This window comes from Myxine glutinosa, chromosome 9 (genome assembly GCF_964187855.1).
Source record: "Myxine glutinosa chromosome 9, kmMyxGlut1.1, whole genome shotgun sequence".
Taxonomy (NCBI): domain Eukaryota; kingdom Metazoa; phylum Chordata; class Myxini; order Myxiniformes; family Myxinidae; genus Myxine; species Myxine glutinosa.
The window spans coordinates 105264239-105288528 of record NC_136269.1 but is presented as its reverse complement, the minus strand read 5'-3'; the positions used below and the strand labels follow the sequence as shown (position 1 = coordinate 105288528).

Here is a 24290-nt window from a genome sequence, read left to right as displayed (position 1 = left end):
CCTATCCCTCCCACCCCCCTCTTCTCCTCCCCCTCTTCTCCACCTCTCCCTCCCCTCCCCTCCCCCTCTTCTCCCCTCCCCCTCTTCTCCCCTCCCCCTACCCCCTCCCATCCCTCCCACCCCCCCTCTTCTCCACCTCTCCCCCTCCCCCTCCCCCTCTTCTCCACCTCTCCCCCTCCCCCTCCCCCTCTTCTCCCCTCCCCCTCCTCTCCCCTCCCCCTCTTCTCCCCTCCCCCTCTTCTCCCCTCCCCCTCCCCCTCTTCTCCCCTCCCCCTCCCCCTCTTCTCCCCTCCCCCTCCCTCTTCTCCCCTTCCCCCCCGGCCCCCTCTTCTCCCCTTCCCCCCGTTCCCCTCCCCTCCCCCCTCTCCTCCCCTCCCCTCCCCCCCCTTCCCTCCCCCCTCCCCTCCCGCCTCCCCTCCCCTCCCCTCCCCTCCCCCACCCGGCAATGCCGGGTACTTCTGCTAGTATATAATGAATGGATGTTTAACACATTTATTAATCTCTTTAAATACAACCTTCTCTCCACTTTTAGGCATGTTAATAACTGTTGCCTTATGTTCACCACAATAATTGTTATATTTATCTAAACTCTCTTGTGTTTTAAATGTATTAATACATCTCCTACAAACAAATGCCTTATGACCAGATTTATAAACTTTATCACTTACTAATCTAGAAAGACTTTATATAAGCATAATGATAATTATCCTCATTACTAAAATATAGAAGATCAATATGTTTATCCACAATAAATGATGAGCTTACACTTAAAACCTGAATTTTATTATCTTCATTTATTCCATATACATTATTTAGTTGTTCAAACTTTGGTATACGTATGTCTAATCTTCATTGGAAATTTTATTCCATTACAATTCATCTCATCCTCATATTTTTTGTAGTTTCTGACTCTTTGTGGATTCTTTTTAACATTATGAAGATGTGTTAATGCACTCCATAGAAAACACTTATCTTTATTCTGTATATTAATGACAGCATTTTTCTTTTTGATAAAATCAGGAAGTTCTATATATGATGAAGCTTTTAATGGTACTGACTTTAAGATATGTAAATCTATATATCTTATTGACTTTATGTTAAAACCACTTCCCTCCTGTGTATCACTTAATTCATAGCGGATGAGTTGTTGAAAAATATTAGAGTTTATGAAATCCTCAACAGATGATATAAAGTATGGTGTTGTTCTCATATATACCGTATCAGTAAAATCATCTTTTGAGAATTTAAAATACTAGGGCATGCCCGTACGTGGGTGCAATGCCCGTACGTGGGTACGTGGGTACGTGGGTGCGAGTACGGTGACAATCCCCCCCCCTCTATTTACATGAAATGGTTTGGTCCATGAAATGTTTTGGTCCATTCGCAACGCCAAAGCGAACGGCGAACGGCTTGCGAGTACAGTGACAATCCCCCCCCCCCCTCTATTTACATGAAATGGTTTGGTCCATTCGCAACGACCACAGAACCCCCCCCCTCTATTTACATGAAATGGTTTGGTCCATTCGCAACGCCAAAGCGAACGGCGAACGGCTAAATCGCCATAGCTCGGTAACTACTTGTCCGATTAATTTCAAACCTTGAAAAGGCACATCCTCGGGTCCCCAGCAATATACCTGGCAAGTTTAAAGTATATCGGACCCGTGGTTGTCGAGAAACAGCGGTCACAGACAAACATACAAACATACAAACATACAAACATACACACAGAGATTACTGGAATTATAGATAGATGCACCAATATACATTTTGATTTTCTTCTTTTTCTTTTGGGATTTCTTCACCTCATTTACAATCATCTCCTCTGATATATCAAGTACATCAGCCATAGACATTTGCTCTTCTCTAAATTTTATAAGTTTAACGGTAATATCATCTCCAAAGCATTTACCAACCTTTGTTATTGTTAGTTTACGAGTCTCTTCAATTTCACCGTTAATACCAACACTCTTTTCAATGATTGGATTTCTACCAGCAAAACTAAATGATTTTGCAAGTTTATCACTACTTATAATTTTACCATCAAGACCAATTACTTTACAAGTAATATTTGATCTTCTCTCCTCCTCTATTTTAGCCTGGTGTTGGCTTAGCGGTCAGGGTGCCAGCTTAGGATCCTAGAATCCTGGGTTCGAATCCCGGTCGATCGCTGAATTAACGCCACGGGGGTTGACTCAGCCTGTCATCCTTCCGATGTCGGCTAATTGAGTACCAGTTCACTGGTAATTCCCTGTTTGTCGTAAAAGGCGACAAACATAGTTGGCGGCAGGAAGGGCATCCGGCCGTAAAACATTACTTCAAAAAGGGGACCAACAAAAACAACAACCACCACGGTGCCCGAAAAAGGCCAACCCCCGCTTTGCGGGGAAAAATGGCCTCTAAAGGTGGTTTTTCTCCTCCTCTATTTTCGCATTCTCAATATGTTTATTTGAGTGGATATGTCTATTATACGTCTTTGGTTCTCTATAGTCTCTATTGCAAATATCGCAGAAAGTTTTACTCTCCATTTATAAGCAATTAAAGTTAATACAACACATAAAATAAACCCTAAAAAGGGCTACTATTTACTAATAAATCTTTGCTTAAACTAAAAACATAATCTAGAAATCATCCTCATCTTCATATGGGTCATAATCACTATCATATGTACCTTTTGATCTTGCATTTTCAAGCAATTAATCAAATGATTTAACACCTTTAATATTCATCTTGGTTATATGTCTTTTCGTTTGTGTATGTTTGGCATAATCTCTGAGTTTTAAAATCACGCTCATAGATAACAATAAGTTTGTCTTATATATTTTAACCTTGAAGGAAAATTACGTTTAGAAATATCACAATATGTAATAGGAGGATACATAACATTATTTATGTTTCTCACTTATTAGGTGATTATGAAGAGACTTCACAGAGCAGTAATATTATTTACAGTCTGAGCAATAAGTATCCATTTATATACGAAAATTTTGTTTAAATTCAAATCATTCATCGTAATTTTTCAATTTCCTCCAGTGGAAGGGTTTTTAATATAGAAGGTAATGTTTTTTTCTCCTCATTAAATATGAGTCATCATTCAAGTAATGAACGTAGAGCAGCAACGAAGGCTGGAAAGGGTGGAAATGCGAATGGTTCGATGGATGTGCGGAGTATCGTTGAGAGAGAGGAAGACAAATGATGAATTGCAAAAGATGATGGGAATATTGCCCGTGATTGATGCTGTGAAGAGGAACAGGTTGAGATGGTTTGGTCATGTGTTGAGGAAGGATGAAAGTGACTGGTTGAGAAGAGTGATGGAAATTAATGTAGAAGGAAGTAGAGGACGGGGTAGACCGAGAAAGACTTGGCTAAAGATGGTGGAAGAAGAAATGTGGGCAAGGGGGTTAACAAGGAGAGATGCAGAAAATGGGCAAAATGGAGGAGATTGTCATGGGGACCGCAAAGCTAACCCCCGCTCTAGCAGGGAAAATGGCCTTAAAATGCCTGTTGTTGTTGTTGTCCGAATCCAGATCCGGCCTATCTGTGGGATACAAAACATGAACTGTTCAGCCTGGCGGAGGTATGCGCTCTACCGAGTGCCGCTCTGGTTACCATCGCCTGAGGAGAGGGTATTGCATTTGAGTCCGTTTGTTTGTTGTCCGGAACAACAAACGAAATTTGTCCGGAAAATAGAAATATATTGTTGTGAAACAAGATGAGATACTAACTGATATTTTACACACATAAATGACAACTATTATTATTAATCTTGTGGGTAAATCTGCTTCAGGAAATAACTTTCATAAATCTAAACTCTTGAATAGTAAAAATGAAAAGATTGTAAGTTTTTTTTTTTAAACACCCTATGATTCGTTTTGTAGATACTACAACCAGAGCAATGCGACCAGGAGAAGTAGAAGGTGAAGATTATTACTACATTTCAATGGAGGAACATGTGCGATTCAGGAACGAAGGTCAAATATTTGAGGAGGTCTCTCTTGGCATGACAAAATATTCACATTGTAAGAGTGAGTTAAAGAAACTAAAATCTGATGGTCTTGGGATATTAGAAACGAATCCAAAAGGAATGAAACAAATTATGAAACATCTGAGTGGTAATGGAGTTAAGATTTTATCATTCGGTTTTGATGTTGATGAAGAAACTCAACGCCAACAACATATGAAAAGCAGAGATACTAGTATTAGTGAAGAAGAAATTACAACTTGTGTTAATGCTAATAAAGAATTTGATAAAATATTTAAAGAAAAGGATTTATTTGAACACATCTACTTTAGTGATAAAGAAAAGGAAAATTTCCCCATTGACCTTTACAATTCAGTAAATGATATTTTTCAATAAAGAAATACAGAAAATGAATGTAGAAGAAAGAGCAAGAAGGTTTAAGGAACATCAAGAGTTAGTTTCAAAAGTTGTAAAGCAACAGGAAGACATAAAGAAGAAACGTAGACAGAAACTAACGAGTGAAGAAGCGTTTGAAAGAAAACAAGAGAAATTTTTTAAACCGCTTTTAAAAACTCCCCAACCCTCTACAATTCCCATGATGGAAAACACTCCTGGAAAACTTCAAATGCTCAAATATTTTAATCAAATGACAGAGCAAGAATTAGGGGATATAGGAGAATTAGAATATGATGATTAAGGATTATTTCAACAACTAGAAAAGGTAAATCAACCTCCTGATTACATTGTGAAGGCTCTTCTAAACAATGAATATTCGGCCGATTCAAAAACTTTAGCAGGTCTCTTACCAACAGAAGAAACAGCAGTGTTTCATCTTGTGAAAGAAAAGGTATTGATACATAATGATGAATTGGTGTTCTTAAGCTCTGCTCAGCCAAATGTTAAATTGACCCCCAGATTAATGTTTCTTCGAACAAAAGATGGAAAACAAACAAGTATGAGGGGTGAATCGAAGTATTTCAATGAACCGTTGAATATAAAAAATGAGGATGATATAGAATATATTGATTTACTCAACTCGCTTGATTATGGGGTTTATGTTGTTGGTAAAAGAAAGAAGAATGAGAAGGAAAAACATTATTGATGCTTTAAAAAGGCTTGGTTCAGGTGTTAGTTTTCTTCCAAATGATCCATCACAATTAGTTAATAGATTGTTATTGTTGTTAGGTAGTAAGCAGGCTGGAAACAACTTCATTTAAAAAAAAGAAAAAAGATGGAACCAAAAAATCTTGTCGATTTACCTGTCAGGAAAAACCATATACAGAGTAAATTTTAGGATAACCGATCAAGATAATCGTATGATTTCCTTTAATGAAGAAATTATATCCATCAGAATTCACCTACGTGAAGTTTTCCAATAAATAAATACGATGGTTATTGTGAGGAAACACGAGTTGGGAAAATATAAAATAATTACAAAAGATGGGGATGGGATGTTCCTTTCACCATACTATAAGGGTGAAGGTATGTTTCTCGGCAGAGGATACTATAAACCTAAGAGACAATGGGGTGTAGGACATCAATTTAGAAATAAAGGAGATGGGGTAATTGATACTCCAATGGGTATTGGTTCAACCATTCTTAAACATAAAGACCTAATTGGTTCAACCACTTCTGCTGTGGGAAATGTAGCAGGTGCTATATAGAGTATTAAAGAGGCTCAAAAGGAGTCTCATAAATTACAAGTATCTCCACAAGAACGACAAAAAAAATCATTCAAATACTTGGGTCAGGGCTTCAAAAGTTAACAACTTTTTTTTTACTAAATAAATACGAGTATGGAAGCAATTGATAGTATCTATGATTTGGATGATATGATTATCATTTCAAACTTGACTAAAAAGGAAGACTATTTTAAGGTAAATACTATAACAGGAACAGACTGGAATTCAGACGGAACAAAAAGTTTTGAAATAAATATGTGAAATTGAATTTGAAAGGACAGATAACAATGGGGAAAGTTCAACAATGTTGGGAGGGGGAAAAGGTGGGGCGTAAATACAGAAACTTGGGTGAGGGTGAGCGAGGGACTATATTTTTCTAAACGCGTGCTTGGCACATTTTAATTGCTAGAATTACATCATACTTATTCTAACTTGCACCATGAAATAACTATCTAATCTATCCCCCATTTTACCCCCAGAAAAGATACGCAACAATCCCATTAATTTACAATTAACTTCCAAGTGGGAATGAAAGTTAATAAAATCCAAAACGGAGGTTATCACGTGATCTTAACAGAACTCCTTCAGTTTATGATTCATCTTTACAAACATAAACTGGTTTGCTTTTAGCTATAAACTTGATCTAATTTGTCCACTGATCTTCACCATCATTGGGATACCATGTCAGCATTGCTGCAGGGAAATAGGCCTCTCGGTATCCATCTATTCTCCAGAGAATATTTGGGTAGGAAGTCGGAATTTAGCCATGGTACAAGTGTACAATGACCTACTTCAAAAGGCAAACGGAAACTTTAATGTCCACCATTGAATGCTTGTGCATTTCACACCCAGCGTATAGTCCATTCCAATTGATGGCTCACTCAATGATACTTGAGGCACCAAACACCTTACCTGTGAAACATAAAGGTGACCATTTATCATATAGGTTCAATTCCCGACTCGACTCCAGCTCAAAGGTGAGTACACTCCCTCCAGGCTATCCTGCCAAACATTGACTATGGATATTTGACAGAAATTGAATATAGATTATGTTGCCAAAAATGCCATTGCCAAGAAACTGACAAAGGTAGGTGCTGTAAATAAACTCAATTACTCACTGTAGTGTAGACGTTTCGCAGCCAAGTTTCAATAAAAAATGAATTTACTTCAATTGTTTAAGTAATTGTTAAAGTAATCAGACATCATTGTTCCGATCATAAGTTCATTGGCTGTCTCTCCTTTGCAGACTTTCCAGAGTAACTACAGAAATAAACCAAACCATAAAAAGGCGTTTTATTGACAAAGAAAGACCATATAAGTCAAACGAGTAATTGATATAAAAAAACAAAAGCATGCACGACGATTTATCAATACAATATACATTGTTTGCTTGGCAATCGGTTGATAGCTCAAATCAAACACCCACTGTAATTTTAGATGAGATAGATGGCAGAGAGACATGGGGATCAGAGTGTAAGTAAGAGGAAGGAAAAAAGCAAGATTCGAAATCAAAATCTGCATGTAATGCTTTACATCCACAGCTAACACTGAAAGGATTTCCCCTATCAACCCCATATTGCATTGCAATTTCATTCCACTTGTGCACATCTTCTAAAATCAGAAAAGCGCTGCAATAACTATGTAAACCAACGTGTCACTCATTGTGCAAAGTCAAAGTTATATTTAAATATTTGCTCTAACAGGGTACCACAACAACCAAGACCTTTAGCTCAAAATTAAATAATGTCTGCTATTCATGTGTGCAACATCATGGAGCACACAATAATTTGGAATGACGACAAGCCAATTATCCAACCAACTTGCCTTCACTTGGGAGCATTCAAGATTCCACGCTAGGTAGAGGAAGCAGTAGCTATGTATGCTGATACCTTGGGCCAATTCTGAATGATCCTTCTTGGGATTGTGGGATTTCTACAAGAAAGCCCATTTTGGAAGTGTTATCAGTCTTGGATTGCAGTGTAAGGAATGACCGAACCACCAGTCTAAAATATCAACTTCATAAACTCTTCCATAAATGAAAGTGCATTCAACTTTTTACAAGAGTAAACGGAAGGGACCGAATGATTAAGAGGGTGGAGTGGGGATGCGGGGGAACCAATTGTCTCTCTGGATAGCAGCATGCTGACAGCAACGCATCGAACATAAACCCTGCCCCAAACTCTTTAACCGCTTCCTGGTAATTCTGTTGTTCTGATGCAATGTGGCAATCAGAATGCCGACCAGATGACTGCTCTGCATGCCTTATCCACACTGACAAGGCAATCGCCATTGGGTGACCAGCAAACTGCATGTATCGCAGCACTGTGGACGAGAAAGCATGGACGACGATAAGAAACACTGCAAAAAAGGACAAGCTCGTACTTTTTCATCCTCCAAGGTTCATGGTGGACCTGCTACACACATGGACATATATGGAAAATACACGAGACAAACACAGCCACTGAGCTTTGGGGAACTGCCATCACTTGATGGGACCCTCTGGGTACCAACAATGGCACTGCATTTCTCACCACACTCAGCACAGCAGGGCATTTCCTCTTCCCCATGAATGCCAACCTCCCCATGGGTGGAGATTGTCTGTGCTCTTATCCTTATGCTGTACATCAAGCAAGGAAGCAGCACGTGCCCTTTTTAAAGATATTTGATATGACTCGGCCAGGGTTTGAACTGCTGACCTCCCAGATTCGGAGCGGATGCTCTATCCACTACACCACCGAGTCAGTTTTAGGTTTTAAGAGGTTTTTGTAATCGCAGAGATTCCTATTCCTCAAATGTTTCAGCAACAGCCCTGAAAAAACTCTTCTATGAGACCTGAAAACCAGGCAGAATTTACACCAATCTCAAACGTAAATACATTTACGTTGTGGGGCAACATTGTATACATTTCAATTTCTATGTCTGGTACTCTGATGCACAGCTGCCAACTCCAACACAATACCAAGCAACAATGGATAAGTTTCAGTGCCAATCATTTTTATTAACAAAACTATTTTAATGATACCACTATGATTTGAAACATACAGCTAATAAAGGTTGATTAAATGTCCTTGTGCAAATTATTCATTTTAATTGACGAGCAAGTTGCCCGTACCCACACGGAATTCTAACAGTTGTAAGGATGTAGGCGGCAAAAATGCAAATGACATGTTCTGTCATCGAGCCGGAAAACTGGGAGCAAGAATTCACATATGTTGCCACATAGGATGCAATTTAAATGCTCTGATAGCAGCAAGGTGCTCCATTTCAAACTGTCTGTTCGATATATGTAGCTTTTTCAGGCCTAGTGTCCATAATAAAAGTTTGTATTGGTGTCAAAGAGCCAGTGATCAATTGCAAATTAATAGCAGGATTCAGAAGAAAATCATACAAGGAAGAAACGAGAATTTTGTTTGGTATACAGTACAGAGTTAAGGCTCGTGGAAGGGCTAGGACACTGAACGGACGCATGGGTGGACAGAATGGATACAGTAGGAAACTCTCAGGAAGGAATAACTTGGAATTTAGAAGGAGGGGCCTTAGGGGTGGAAGGGGTTAACAAGGGTAGACAACATCATGGATTTGGATGGGGGGTGATTTGAGATGGTGGTGAACAGCTGTGTTGAAGACTTGGAAGGAAAAATGAGATTGAAGAGAATGTGGAAGTTGGTTCCACAGGTGCAGAAAAAGAGGAACGAATGAGTGGAGGTAAGCAGTGATCCTGGATTCTGTGAGTTTCACCAGAAGGGGGTTAATGGTGGACCTGTTAATGGTGGACCTATCACTGGGTTAATGGTGGACCATGTGCTCGATACCACCTGTCACTGTTTGTCCACTCCCTGCCCTCCCCGTGTAACAGCATCCTCAAATTCACCTTGGAGATTTAAATCGCCACCACCACTCCCGAGGAAACAGCAACACCAATATTGCTGGTGAACAGTTGTCTGATTTGGCTTCAGCTAATGACCGTTTCCTTCTGTATGATGCCAAACATCTCGGCTCCTTTAACTCATGCAGATGGATTAGGGATTATAACCATCAATGACGAGTCATCACAGCCCTTAATTGAGTCACGTAAACTACTCCCCCATTTACCTCACAGCCAACACCGCCCTGCTATCATTCATGTTGGGATGGGATTAAAGGGCCACTCATCTAATCAAAGCCTTCCCCTCGATGTAACTTTCGTAAAGCCAATTGGCCAGGTTTTGCCACAGAAGTAGATGAGGTCACTTCTATTGATCTAAGACCAGAAAATTATAAAAAGTCCTTTGTCAACTCCTCAAATCTGCTGCCACAAACATGATCCCCACAGAAAATGTTCACCCCTTGTTGGCTTAAAGAAACTGAACCCTTTTGAAGGAGTATGAGACAACTGGAAACCTAGACACAGCAACTCAGCTTCTCTCATCTCTTAACTCTGCATGCTATTTTTTTTTTTTTTTTTGTATACAAGATCGAGGCTCGTGAAAGAGCGAACATTAATCACACAGAAAGACAAACCGACACATAAAACATATAACATAGGGAGCGGTAGACAAGATGGGGAGAGAGGGGGAAGGACACAAACACAACATTTGAGAGCAGGGACCGAGAGACATGGAGACATCGAGAGATCTGAGAGAGGGCGAGGGCTTTGGGGGGGGGGGGGGCGTGGGAAGGGGGCGGTGGGAGAGGTATAACACATATGGACACTGCCAGGACTTCCAGGAAAGAAGTTGGAATTTCAAACAAGGTGGATCTGGGGTGAATTAGCGGGGGTAGAAAAGATCAAGGTTTTGGATGGGGGAAGATAAGAGATGGTGGTGAACAGCTGTTTTAAAGACCTGGAGGGAGGAGTGGGATTGAAGGGAGTGAGGGAGTTTGTTCCAGAGGCGGGAGAAAAGAGGAATGAAAGAGTGAAGGTGAGCGGAGAGCCGAGATTTCGGCAGTTTAACCATCAGAGGGTTGCTGGCAGATCTTGTGCGACCTGTAGGAATATTTGGGGGACAGAGCACAGAGAGAGCTGGGGGTGCAAGGCCGGAGAGGAGTCGGTAGAAGACAGAAAGACCACCTACCTGCCTGCGGTGAGTGAGTGAAAGGCCCTCAGAGATAGCTTCATCGCGGGAGATTCCAATAATTCTGAAAGCTTTGGTTTCAACAGCGTGAAGCCGAGCTAGGTGTGAGGCAGGAGCACCGGCCCATAGGGGAGAACAGTATTCCATTGAGCTGCGGATGAAAGCCTTGTATGTGGTGAGGAGCTCAGGTGTGCCGAGGAAGGACTTCGCACGACGGAGGATGCCCAGTCGGCGACTGGCTTTGGAGGCCAGCTTGGAAATGTGGTTTTCCCAAGAAAGATCATGGCAGATAGTGAGACCCAAAATCTTGAGCGACAGAACTTCGTGGAGAGGATTGTTGAGAAAGTAGATGGGAGGGTTGTCCAGTCGATCTTTTCGGAGAGACATAGTAAGAGTGTGAGATTTGTCAGGATTGAAAGACATGTTCCACTTGTTTGACCAGTCTGTGATTTTGTCCAGGTCTTCAGAGAGTGAGGAGGCAGCAGACTGCCGATCTGAGGGAAGAGGAATGGAGCGGCAGAGAGTGGAGTCATCAGCAAAGAGATAGAGAGGATTTTCGAGAGAGTCAGAGAGATCATTGATGAAGACCAGAAAAAGCACGGGGCCCAGAACACTGCCTTGGGGAACTCCAGCCTGAACAGGAAGAGGAGATGAGAGAAACCCATTCAGGGCCACACGTTGACGACGACTAGAGAGGAAGTCCGCCAGCCATGCGTGGAGATTTCCATGGATACCAAAGGAGGAGAGTTTGGTGAGCAGAGCGGGGTGCCAGACCGTGTCGAAGGCACGTGATATGTCGAGGGAGACAGCTCTAATTTCCTGTTTGGCATTGAGGACCTCCATCCATTGTTGAGACAGCAGAAGCAGCATGTCCAGAGTAGAGTGACCTGGTCTGAAACCAAATTGATGATCAGAGATCAAGCCATTGGAGAAGAGGAAAGATTTCATGTTCGGTCTTGAGAACGGAGAGATATTGTTTCCTGGCTCTCCTGAGGGTGGACACACTTGTTTCGGGCTTTGTGAAAGGAAATGAGATTTCCTTCCATTGGATTTGCTTTCCAGGAGACGAAGGCAAGTTGTTTCTGGGCAACAGCCTCACCACAAGATTCCGTGTACCATGGACGGGAGGAAGGGTATGACAACTGAAGACGAGATGGGATAAATCTGTGCATGAGAGAGAGCAATTTACTTTGGAAGAATTCCCAGGATGAGTTGATGTCAGAGGTGGTAGAGATGGGAGACCAGTCCAGATGATTGATGGCTGCTTGAAGACCGTTCCGAAGCAATGATGGATTCCATGACTTTGCTGATAATTGGGAGAAGGCTGATTGGTCTGTAGTTGCTAGGATCTGTTTTTGCACCTTTTTTGTGCAAAGCGGTGATGTTGGCTGATTTCCAAGCAGATGGCAGTTGACCTTGAGCAAAAGAGAGGGTGAAGAGAACAGAGAGAGGGTGAGATAGAGCAGCAGAGCAGGATTTTAGGACCCGTGGGCTGATGCCGTCGGGTCCAGTTGCAGAATCAGAGTCGAGGGTTGACAGAAACTTTTCCACCTTGTCAGGAGGAAAGGACACGGAGTCCAGGAGCAGCAGGGTATGACTGGGTATGGTAGGTACAGAGAGGGATGGGTTTGGGACACAAGATTTAGAGGCAAACACAGAGTTGAGGCATTCAGCTTTTTCACGTGCGGAGTCAGCTGTGTAGCCGTTTGAGGTAAGGGAGGGGATGGAGGGGGAACAAACACCAGAAACGGATTTGACCAGACGCCACCAGGATTTGGAAGAGGGAGACAGATATGGCCTGAGTGAAATGCCAGACTCGTCGACGCTGAGCAGGCTCCCTGAGGATGGTCAGAGAGATGTCCACTTTAACAAGGACATGATCAGATGATCCGATCGGAGCAGAAGAAGAGCAGCAGACATTTTCAGGGAAGTTAGTCATAACCAAGTCCAGAAGAGAAGATGTTCCGTTGACTGAGATCCGGGTCGGGAAATTGACAGATTGTGTCAGTCCCAGTGAGTCGCAGAAGTCCTTTGCTGAGGAGCCATGGCTGGTGAGAGAGGTACCCACACCCAGCCAACTGGCATGATGACAGTTGAAATCACCACATATGAGGAAGAGAGAGTTGGGATGAGTAGATAGAAGTTGGTCCATATCATCAGACAGCGAGATGTAGATGGAGTCATCACTGTTTGGTGGACGGTACAACACACATATGAACAAGAGGTGGGAGCGAAGGGGAAGCCGTAGCCAGAGGTATTCCTGGGGGTGAGGTGGAGAGAGTGCAGTGCAGGGCGAGTGAGGAAGAGAGTTTTTGATAAAGATAGCAACCCCGCCTCCAGGACGAGGCTCAGGTCTATCATACCGGAGGAGGGAGTAGCCCAATTAAAGATGGATTGAAGCTGCAGAGCACAGATTTCACCCATTCTACCAGAAAAGCTTGGAACCTTTTCCGCCACCTTGGTTCTGCTAGCCCACTTCAACATCACCCACTGCAAGTCACTGTGAATGCTGTAGCATCAAAGCTGCTCCAGAAATCCAAAGGCATCATGTCCCATCAACATAATTTTCTGCTATTGTGGCCACACTACCTACTAGCTATAGCTTGGCAACCCCGTATACCCTTCATGAAGCAGAAGAGGCACTCAAATCAACAAAATCTGGGAAAGCAGCTGGCAGGTCAGGTCAGGTATGGGGGCATGTGCCGGAGCAGCATGTCATCACATCCACTTTCCAACGGTACTCCAGAGACCTCTGTCTGGCCATCCCCCAGGCAAATGCCTGGCCCATCCCCATCTCCTTGAGATGCCAATCAGCCTGCCGCAACCATGAGGCACGTGGTTGGCCCGTTGTCCTCCTCCACTCACGAGGCTCCCTTGCTGAGAGAATCTGGTGAGAAGGATCCGCATCAGAAAAACGAACCACATGTCCATACAATTCAGCAAATACTCAAACTAAAATTCTTGACACCAAAGGAGTTAAGTCTTTGTCTCAGATCCTTGGTCAGAGTCCAATTCTCACATTTGTAGAGCAAGACTGGAAGCACCAATGACTTAAAGACTTGGTCTTTCATCCTCCTGCAGTGCCACACGAGGACAGTGCCACATGCCAAGATCCAGTGAATCCATGACACCCCAGGCCCATCACAGACGTATATCAACCTCTGCCTCACAACATGCAGAGATGTGAATATCACTGCCAAGAGAAGTGAATCTCTCTGTGACCTCAACATCTTCGCCACAGACAAGATAGCAGCATCCAATATGTCATTGAAAGCCTGGATCGTAGTTTTGATCCAAGAGACCCGTAATTCCAGTGGATCTGACTCATCTTTCAGTGCCTTAAGGGCCCCCATAAGGAGATCTAGAGTCCCCGCAAAGAAGACTGCATCATCTGCGAAATCAAGGTCATCAATCTTGACATTCCCTTGTCAAGGATCTACACTGTCAAGATCTCTGACCATTTCCAAAGGATGCACCGCAGGTTTGATCTCTCCACCATCCTCCCCAGAATCCAGTTCAAACAAGCACTGAAAAGTGCGGGGGCTAGTAAACACCCCTCGACGAACTCCAGTAACAACTGGTAATAAGTCAAAGGTTGAACCATCACACCTCACAGCACTCAGTATCAAAGTGTAGTTCAGAAATCAAACTGATCAGATTTGGTGGCACCCACGAAAACTGAGAACCCTCCACAGGGCATCCCGATTCAACGAATGAAATGCTTTGCAGAGATCAACATCGACTGCAAGCAGCCCCATGATGAAACCATCACCTGCGTTTGGTGAGGACCCAAAGAGTAAGGATATGGTTAATCGTTGACCTCTTTGGTGTAAAGGCAGACTGTTCTGGGCACTGGTGGCAAACCCTATCAAGATTTATCAGAGCAAAGACCTTTCCCGGCACTGAGAGCAGCGTCACCCCTTGGTAGTTGTTGCAGTCCTGGTGATCATCCTTCCCTATCCAGAGAGGGATGACAAGACCCCTCTTCCAGTCAGTTTGATGATGCCCGTGATCCAAACCAAGCACAGAACTGCATGCAACAACACGAGTACAGCATTTCTACCAGCATTGAGAAGCTCAGCATGGATGCCACAAATCCCATGTGCTCTGCCCCCCTTTCATCTGGTTCACCACAGCTTGTGTTTCCACAAACAAAGGTGGTTCAGAGTTGCTTGGAGGGTCAGCAATAGAGATAGTACCACCCCTGATATCCAAGTCAACAGCTAGTTTTATTTGTGTTTTTGTGTATGTTGCAGAATGAAGTGTTTTACGGTGACCGGAGTGCAAATCCTGCCACCAACCTCCTATAAAGAGGTAACCCAACTGCAGGACGTCCACAGACATAGTTGGCCACCAGATAAGGATGGCCATTGGCTCAAGAGGAGCTCCTCCTCCCTTCGACAGTTTTTGTTCCTGCTGGGTGTCCACATCCATACACCCTTCTCACCAGGAAACCTGGTGGGGGATATGGGTTAGGGTTGTAGAGGCCAATACTAATGATAAAGAGTTGTTGTGGCAGCAATGGGAAAAGACATCAGTTCGAAATGGCCAGCTAATCCAAGATCCCATGAAGAAGCCCCCAGGCTTTTGACCTACAGAGACGCCATTGGAGTGGTCTTAATAGACTGCGAACTCTACATGCACGCAAACTCTACACACTACAAAATCATATGTATAAATGGAAGCAAACCTATAGCCTAATATGTACCTGCGGCCATCAATATCAGACAGTCCTACATGTAGTACAGGACTGCATATGCAGAGAAGATTCAGCTGGTCCTATGAAGAACCACACAGGGCCACTGATGCTGCAATCATGGCTCTCATTACTCGATCTTCAGTTTAATTGTCTACAAGATTATGCGAACAAAAGCAGAGACAGAACTAACAAGGCACCATCAGGTTTTAGAGGGGGGAAGCCAAGTTTGAAATTTCATCATTGAAGTTGTGCAGATGATGCTTTCTGGCTCTCATGAGTGTGGAAACACACTTGTTGCAGGCTTTTTGGAATGCACCGAGATTGCGTTTGGTCGGATAAGCCTTCCAGGAAGAGAAGGCACGTGGTTTCAGAGCAACTGCCTCACCACAGGATTTAGTATACCATGGGCAGTAAGAAGTGTAGGATAACTGAAGACCAGATGCAATGGGTCTGTGCCTAAGACAGCGCATGTTTCTGTGGAAGAATTCCCAATTTTTTTTTTTTGAAATATCTGGAACTATGCAGCACGAGATGGATTCTACAGGAAATCTGTAGCAGTAGTTGTGCCATCACATAGTCTGTGAATTGGGAGTGAGAAGCTGTGACAGGTCTGTCAATCAGGTGCCTGGTGTTGGCTTAGTGGTTAGGGCACAGGCTTGGGATCCTAAGATCCTGAGTTTGAATCCCGGTCGATCGCTGAATTAACGCCAGGGGGCTTGACTCAGCCTGTCATCCTTCCGAGGTCGGCAAATTGAGTACCAGCTTGCTGGGATGAATGGTCCCGGTGTGCACCCCGATTTAGAATAGGTACACCGACCGTATCCCTGCGCATCGAAGAGGCGACTAAGGGTTGGCATCAGGAAGGGCATCCGACCATAAAAACATTGCCTCAAAACAGGGAACTGTGATTGGCATGGGTTCCGCAAGGCTAACCCCCACTTTAGCGGGAGGAAATGGCCTTAAAACGATCATTCATTCATGGTTGATCTGGAAATTTTAAGCTGTTTTCAGCCAAATATCACAATCACCACAAATATGCAAATTCAGATCAAAGTTGTTTAATATGCAATTTCAAAAAGTCACCCGAATAATTAAAATAGCTTAATTTGCCTATTTTATTGCTCAGGCCTTAGGCCATCTACTTTTTCGATGTATGACCTCCTTTTGCGTCTTAGGTTTCCTTGATAAAAGACCATTAGCGCCATCGTATATTCCTAACATTAGTAGGAGTATGCAAACATAGCATGGTTGGTATAAACGTTTAACTCACTCGCACTTTGAGCAACTGAAGCGATTAGAGCACCCTGCAATCAAACAGCAGTTAGTTACATTATGGAGCTAGTACAGCAATCGGTAGAATGCATACCTCCGCCAGGCTGAACAGTACATTTTGTATCCCACCGATAGGTCGGATCTGAATTTGGAACTGAATCAAAATCTAATCACTTGTTGTTGTGGCCTAACCAACTCATCCACCTAGTTTTTTCATAATCCATCAACAACTTTTTTTAATATCATGCCAAATATCGGTTTTAGCCCTATTACTCAATGGTGAAGGAACACTTAACGGATCCAGATCCAGATCCAGATCTTCACCAAGATCTAATCATTTCATCCTCGTCACATACCCAACCTCTCCACCAAATTGTTGTCTTAATCCGTCCATAACGTTTTGAGATATACTGTTCACAGAAAGAGAGACAGACAAACAAACACCCAAACAGACAGGGGTGAAAATATAACCTCCATCCACCTTCGGTGGCAGAGGTAAATATTCATTACAACAAAGGGGGAATCAAATTTATTCGCCCAGAATTGAATACAATATTTGTTCCAATTCAAGCGAATGCATAGAGCACTGCTTTTCCATGAGCTATAGTCAATGGCGAGAATCCTGTAATGTACAAAGAGGAAGAAGAAGCACACAATACATCGCCATCTCTTGCCATCCCCAATTCTGACACATGCTCTTTATTACCCGCTTTAACCCTCCCTTAACCCAACCACCTTGCTAGTTTCAGGGTTTCCTCCCATCATCCCTTCCCTCTTATCCTGTTTGTTCATTTCCTTGACATTTGTCCCACTTTCACATATCTACTTTGCTCTTCCATGAGCCTTGCTCCTCCAAAGAAAAAATAATAAATGCAGACTGCTTTTGCATGAGCTACATGCAGTCAGTGGAGAGAACAACAATGTACCAAAAAAATAAGAAAAGGTGCAAGGCGATGAATAAACAGTGCTGAGAGAGAAAGTGGGTTGATTAAGGAGTTGGTGGGAGACTGAGGGTGCAAAGTGCAAATGAGTACAAGGTTAAGAAGAAAAATGAATTTAACGAGAATCACAGAAATAAGGGACGAACAGAAATTAAAAACATAGGCATCATATGGGAGCAAAAGGAAAGAGGAAGATGTGGGAGGTTTTTCTCAACAACTCAACAAAGCCAAGGGTTCACAGCCTTACCTGTGCTGTTTTCCCTGCATTAGCTCCAGTTTCTCCGATTCTGCGTTCCATACGTACAGCGTACCATCTGCAGACCCGGCTGCAATATACTGTCCATCCGGACTGTGGTGTGATAACACATGAAACACATTTGAATGGAATAAAACCAGGGGATAAAAAAAAAAGACAAAAATGTATCAGAGCGGTGTACTGTCAGTTATTGTTGGAACAAGAATGACTGCATTGTGGTGACAACCCGCAACAACATCTGGTAACGGGCCGAATGGGAAATGCACATTTAAAGCACTCATAAGTAAAATGAACTGGGCGATTGGGAAACAAACATTTAATGTGCTATAAAAAAAAATTAACCCGGCACCTCTCATCCATGTCACCCTCTGCCACGGTTATATCAGAATGAGCCAATTCGTCACATGGTCACGGATTGTTTAACTCCAATATGGGGTCGTTCAAAAATAATGTAACACTTTTTTTAGAGGCACGTACCGTGCGTGCTGATAAGTTTGGTTAAGCCTTACTAATAATTTTTATTTGACATATAATTTGATTTTTCGGGATTCCTCATCTTAACACTCAACCCTAACAAAGCCAATGTAAACCTGACGCAATAAACCCGGGCTGTGTATAATCAGCAGAGGCCTACAAGTCTGATGTCTATGGCCCACCAGAAAACCAAAATGGCAGCCATATAATATCAACTGGGTGCCATTGTGGATGGAGTCGAGCAACAAATGTGGGTGAGGTCCAGCAGCTGTCTGAACATTGGGTGCACATTTCAAAAATCGACCCCTTAACAAGAACCACCACCACCACCACAACAACAACAACTGCAACCTGGAACTCGTGTGGACCTGCGACGTGAATAAGCTCAGTTATTAAAGGTCTATTTTACATTCCCTTGTTACTATCGTTCATTGCAATAAGTAGACTGCCAAGCATGTCTACCTGCAACCAATACAAATGAGTATTTAAAGGGGATATACGAGGAAACAACACAAGTCATTTGACTCATCATGTCTATGCTTTAGTTGCATCCCATTACTTTTAACCCATTAATTGACTTCTTTTATCATGACCACATTCTCAACGAGAGCCATTTGACTCATCCTTTGTCATTACTTAAAATGTTCTGTTTAATCGCATGGCATAAATTTACCTAATATGCCAATGCAAGAGAGCCCACTGTTTTCAAGAGACACCACAAGATCATTAACATCCACAACCTAAATGCAGACAAGAGAACCGGATTTATCTCCATATCCAAGAAACAGCATGCTCCAAGATGCAGCACTCGCTGCTGACACTGCACTAGGATGACATATTCGAGGATAATTAGACTTCACAAATAAAAAATTCCAGCAACGAACAGCTCAAAACATGGATGCTAACAACTTGCATGTCTGCTATCCCTCATCCTACGACACCCAGTCTTCATGGAGAACTCACATTTTGAAATGGTCACAAATGCTTACTGAAATGAAAAATCAAATGAATCAAATCAAATCAAAAATGAAAAAACAAATCTTCGAATTGCCACCTCAGTATTCACTTCTGGAATGAAAGATCTTGCTTTGAACGTGTTTTGCCTTCACGTGTTAAGGATAACAATGACAAAGTAGATTTCACAACGCCAGCCAGGTTACATCGACACCTCCTCGCCTCGATGCACACCTCACCACACCTCTAATAAAAAAGTAAACTTTTCTTTAAAAAGAAAAAGTACCTCTTTTCACATGAACCAAGCCGTGTCCTGTTTAGCACCACAGGTTTTCAGGGCATGATACAAGTTGCTTCTCTGTGATGGAATATCACAAATCCTAATTATTGGCTATTCATCAACTTCCAAAAATCCTGGGTGATGGTGCAGGATGTTTGAATGGAAGAGAATGGAGGAAGCCTTGTGCTGTGTTGTTGTTTTAACCAACATGCTTATTAGTCCCCTACCGGTGTACACCGGAGGGGACTATAGGTTTGCACTCCGTCCCTCCATCTGTCAGTCTGACAGTCTGTCCGTCTGTCAGTCAGTCCGTCACGCAAAGAACAGTTTTCCGGACTTTTTTCCTAAACTCTTAATGCTAATGATTTCAAACTTGGTAAATGGTTTCCTCATGATAAGTTACAGATCAAGTTCGAACTTCACGACGTTTCGATCATTTTTGACAAAGTTATGGCACTTTGAACTTTGGTAATTTCCCCAACAGTTTTCCGGACGACAGACTGCCGGTAGAGGACATGTATTGCAGCGCAATACTCAGAATGCTTGTTCACTTTAACTTATTTATTCCAAAAACGTTTAATGGCTTGATTTTTATTTACGTTTTAGGATTAAAGAAAATAAAAAACCCCATTTCGATCGTAATGTCAAAAACACAGATATACTCTGTTGTGTTTATGAGTGACATTATGACAGAGGTAGTGCCAACCCATGGGCTGACAGGATGACCTAGAGGTACGCACACTCGGCGTCAAAGCTGTCTATCCGGGGTTTGAATCCTGACCCAGCTACAAACTATCATCCCGGTGTTTCAAAGGCAGGGCGATTCATCAATGGGTGTCCCGTCTGCCAGCATTCATAGGTGGACGTTAAAGATCCCATGGTATCCTTCGTGAAGAGTAGGCGAGCTAGCGCCGGCACCATGAACAAATTACAAATTTCTGCTCTAACCAGTAGAGGGCATTGTATTAGCGGCACAGCCACGCCCACAGCCAATGATGCTACCCCACAGCCTTGTGCTGTACATGAACGGAGAAGTGCCTTGCCATGTCACATTCATTTTCATTCCTTTTCCCCATTTTAAAGGACAAGCTTTGAATATATTAGCACATTTACAGAGCCTGGTGGTGACAAAGGCATTTTGGGGAGCATAACAAGTGCGTGATTGCATAACAAGTGCGTAACGAGTGCGTGATTGTAGAGTGTGGCAACACACAGCTTCACAAAGTCGGGAGATTGGGAAAACTATCTTCTGGAGGTTTGGTAGCTCCAGTGGAAGGAAGACAAAGAAAGTAAGGCGAAAACGACACAGGAAGAAAGGAAGGAAAGAAGAGAGAAAGGAAGGATAAAAGGGAGGATGACTCGACAAATTAGGTAAACAAAACTTTCATTCACGTACTGGTTATGCAGTGAAACTCATTTGTCGTTCTTACAAAAAATAAAGTGATAAACAAAAATCAATTAGACCGAAAAAAAAGAAAGTGATAAACAAAAATCAATTAGACCGAGGCAAATTTTGAAAATAAATAAACAAGGTCAGTGGTCTCTCTGCCTTACATCACCTCCTTTTTGGTCTCTGCATGGCTCATGCAACAACAACAACAACAACAACAGGCATTTTAAAGCCATTTTCCCTACTAGAGTTGGGGTTAGCCTTGCGGGCCCCATGACAATCTTCTCCATTTTGCCCTATTTTCTGCATCTCCCCATGTTAACCCCTTTGCCCGCATTTCTTCTTCCACCACCTTTAGCCAAGTCTTTCTCGGTCTTCCCCGTCCTCTACTTCCTTCTACATTCATTTTCATCATTCTTCTCAACCAGTCACTTTCATCCTTCCTCAACACATGACCAAACCATCTCAACCCGTTTCTCTTCACAGCATCCATTACAGGCTCTATTCCCATCATCTTTCGCAATTCATCATTTGTCTTCCTCTCTCTCAACGATACTCTGCACATCTACCTATACCATTCACATTTCCACCTTCTCCAGCCTTTGTTGCTGCTCTACGTTCATTACCCATGTCTTGCTCCCATAAATCATAACACTTCTCACACATGCAGCATACACCTTTCCCTTCAGCTTCAACGACACTCCCCTCCTCATCAGCACGCCACTCAGTTCCCGAAACTTCTTCCATGCACATCTCTCTAGCAACCATTGCCGAGTCTGATCCACCTTCTCCATTCAGCATGTCTCCTAGGTAGCAAAATGTTTTCACACCTTCCAGCTTCACGCCTTTTATGGCCGAAGCCTTTTTTATTATAAAAAAAGGTAAAAAAAACACGCTCAAAAATCATTCAATAAAACCATCACCATCACCACCACACAAGAACCCAGGAAAATCAAAAACCAAGAAATCAAAAGCCAGGAAATCAAACAATAAATAAGAAATCAAAGAGAGAAAGCAAACCAAAGATCAAGAAACGAAAGGAAACAAGGTTCAAAGACCAAGATGAAAATCGAATCAAACTCAATAAACCATGAATCATAAAAACCAAAGTCCATCATCCCTATCCCAAACCCCCCAAAAAACCCTCTCCCACCCCAGGCAGCAGACACCTAACTCTAACTAACCAAAGGGGAGGGAGAAAGGAAAGAAGACCCTATCCCCCCTCCCACCCCCCCAAAAACAACCAAGGAAGGGACACCTTAAAACAATAAGGATCAAAGGGCCTTTTTTCCTTTGCATACCGAAATCAACAAACGGCTGCTAACCGCAGCCGGGAACATGCAGCCACAAACACGTTGAGGACTCGACCCACCGCTGGAAATAATAATGAAAGAAAATAAAAATCAAACCAAGGCAAAATCAAGATCAAACAAAAGGAAACCCAACTGCCCGCACCCTCCCCAGGTCGCGCCCGGGAGGGCCCACCCGGAAGATGCACCACAAGGAAGGCACCGGCTCCCTGAGCTGCCCACGAGGCGTGAGTGTCCCAATGAGAATCACCGCCCGACAGGGCCCGCAAGCACACCTGCCGGAGCACCCCCAACCTTTCCAAGCCCGGGCGGCAAGCCCGGTCAGGGACTACGGCTGCACATGACTGTCGCCCGCACATTTGGAAGTAACCTCCCGCGGGACCCCCCCCCACCCCCTTCACCACGGAAAAGCCTGGCCGTATTCTCCGCTCCAGGGAGGGCTTTACGACACACCTGACGCATCGTTGCAGCCAGCACCCCGCCCCGTCGCCCGCAGGCTGTCGCCAAGCCTGTACCTTTGGAGGCAGGATTGGGCCATGCCCCATATCTGCCCAGGATCCAACCATACCCTGGTATGGAAACCTCTGGTTCTCGCTCGCCACAAGACGGTCTTGATTATACAGACCGTTCTCCAGGCCTGCCTCCACTTGCGGCCAGGCACTGGTTGTGGTAGGAGCCCGCTGAACGCAAAGACGTCCCGTCTGACCATCACCAGCCAAGGCACATAGCATTCGAGGAGGCCAGCCGCAAGCGACCAGACCCCCTCGGCGACAGGGCAGTCCCAAAGGACATGCCTGACGGTTTCGTCCCCTGTGCATCGGGGTCGGGGACACTGGACCGACACGTTCAGGTCCCTCTGGAACTGAAACACCCGGACCGGAAGACACTCATGGGCGGCTTGCCACGCGACGTCCTTCTGGTCGTTGGCTAGACAGCGAGCCAAAACGTTCTCCCAAACCTTTCTCGCCGTACGTTCTGCGAGAGGCCTTCTGCGAAGGATACGCACCTCCCGCAGCACCTCCCTTGGGTGCAAGTGATCCAGGACCTGCGACAACTGCCAACCGATGGGCCGACAGGACAACAGGCCCTGCTCCCGGGCGAACCCCTCAAACATCTGGAAATGCCCCGGACACGACCCAGAAAAAGGCCGAGACAGCGGGAGGGACCGCCCTTCCAACCGCGCAAGGGACGGCCCCAGAAAAAAGAACAAAAAATCCCGCGCCAGCAGGCGACCCGGGTCCTCGGACACGAATAACTCCATGAGAGTACATGCAAACGCAGACATACATACAAACACCGGGCAGGGGACACCCTTCCCACCCAAGGACGGGCTCATCTTTACAACCCTCCTACTCCTGCGCTCTGCTCGGGTACCCCAGAAGAAAGTGAAAATTAATCTCTCCAGAGCCCGTCCCACCGCAGGAGGAGGTGGGGAGATTCTCGCCAAATACAACAACTTACCAATCAAAACATTCTTGATCACTAAATTTCGCCCCTCCATGGTTAGGCGACGAGACTGCCAAGAAGCGACCTCCAATTCAATTCCCCCAATGACCGTTCGCCAGTTCTCAGCTTCACGCCGTCTCCAAGATCCAACTCAACATTTCCTCCATCGGCAGCTCCCTCTGTTTTTTTATTTATTATGATTATTTTTTTTGTATACAAGATCGAGGCTCGCGAAAGAGCGAACATTAATCACATAAAAAGTGAAACCGACACATAAAACACAAAAAACAAGAGGAGCGGTAGACAAGATGGGGATAGAGGGGGAAGGACACAAACACAACATTTGAGAGCAGGGACATCGGGAGAAATGTGGGAGGGGGAGGGCTTGGGGGGAGGTGGGAGAGGTATAAAACATATGAACACTGCAAGGAGTTCCAGGAAAGAAGTTGGAATTAAAAAAAAAAGAAAAAAAAAGTGTATCTGGGGTGAATTAGCGGGGGTAGAAAAGATCAAGGTTTTGGATGGGAGAAGATAAGAGATGGTGGTAAACAGCTGTTTTAAAGACCTGGAGGGA

At 43.8% G+C, this 24290-nt stretch overlaps 1 protein-coding gene across 2 annotated transcripts in view; it reads right to left on the bottom strand.

Moving 5' to 3' along the window:
• Window positions 1–6909: 6909 nt before the first annotated feature.
• LOC137435139 (autophagy-related protein 16) overlaps window positions 6910–24290 on the bottom strand; it is a 307119-nt gene continuing 289738 nt past the window's right edge. For both annotated transcript variants that reach the window (XM_078784630.1, XM_068128660.2), the window contains 2 exons: window positions 17854–17955; window positions 6910–7962 (listed from right to left, as the gene is read on the bottom strand). In XM_078784630.1, the coding sequence (XP_078640756.1) occupies window positions 7869–7962; window positions 17854–17955 (196 nt within the window). In that variant the 3' untranslated portion in view covers window positions 6910–7868. The remainder of the gene's footprint in view (window positions 7963–17853; window positions 17956–24290) is intronic.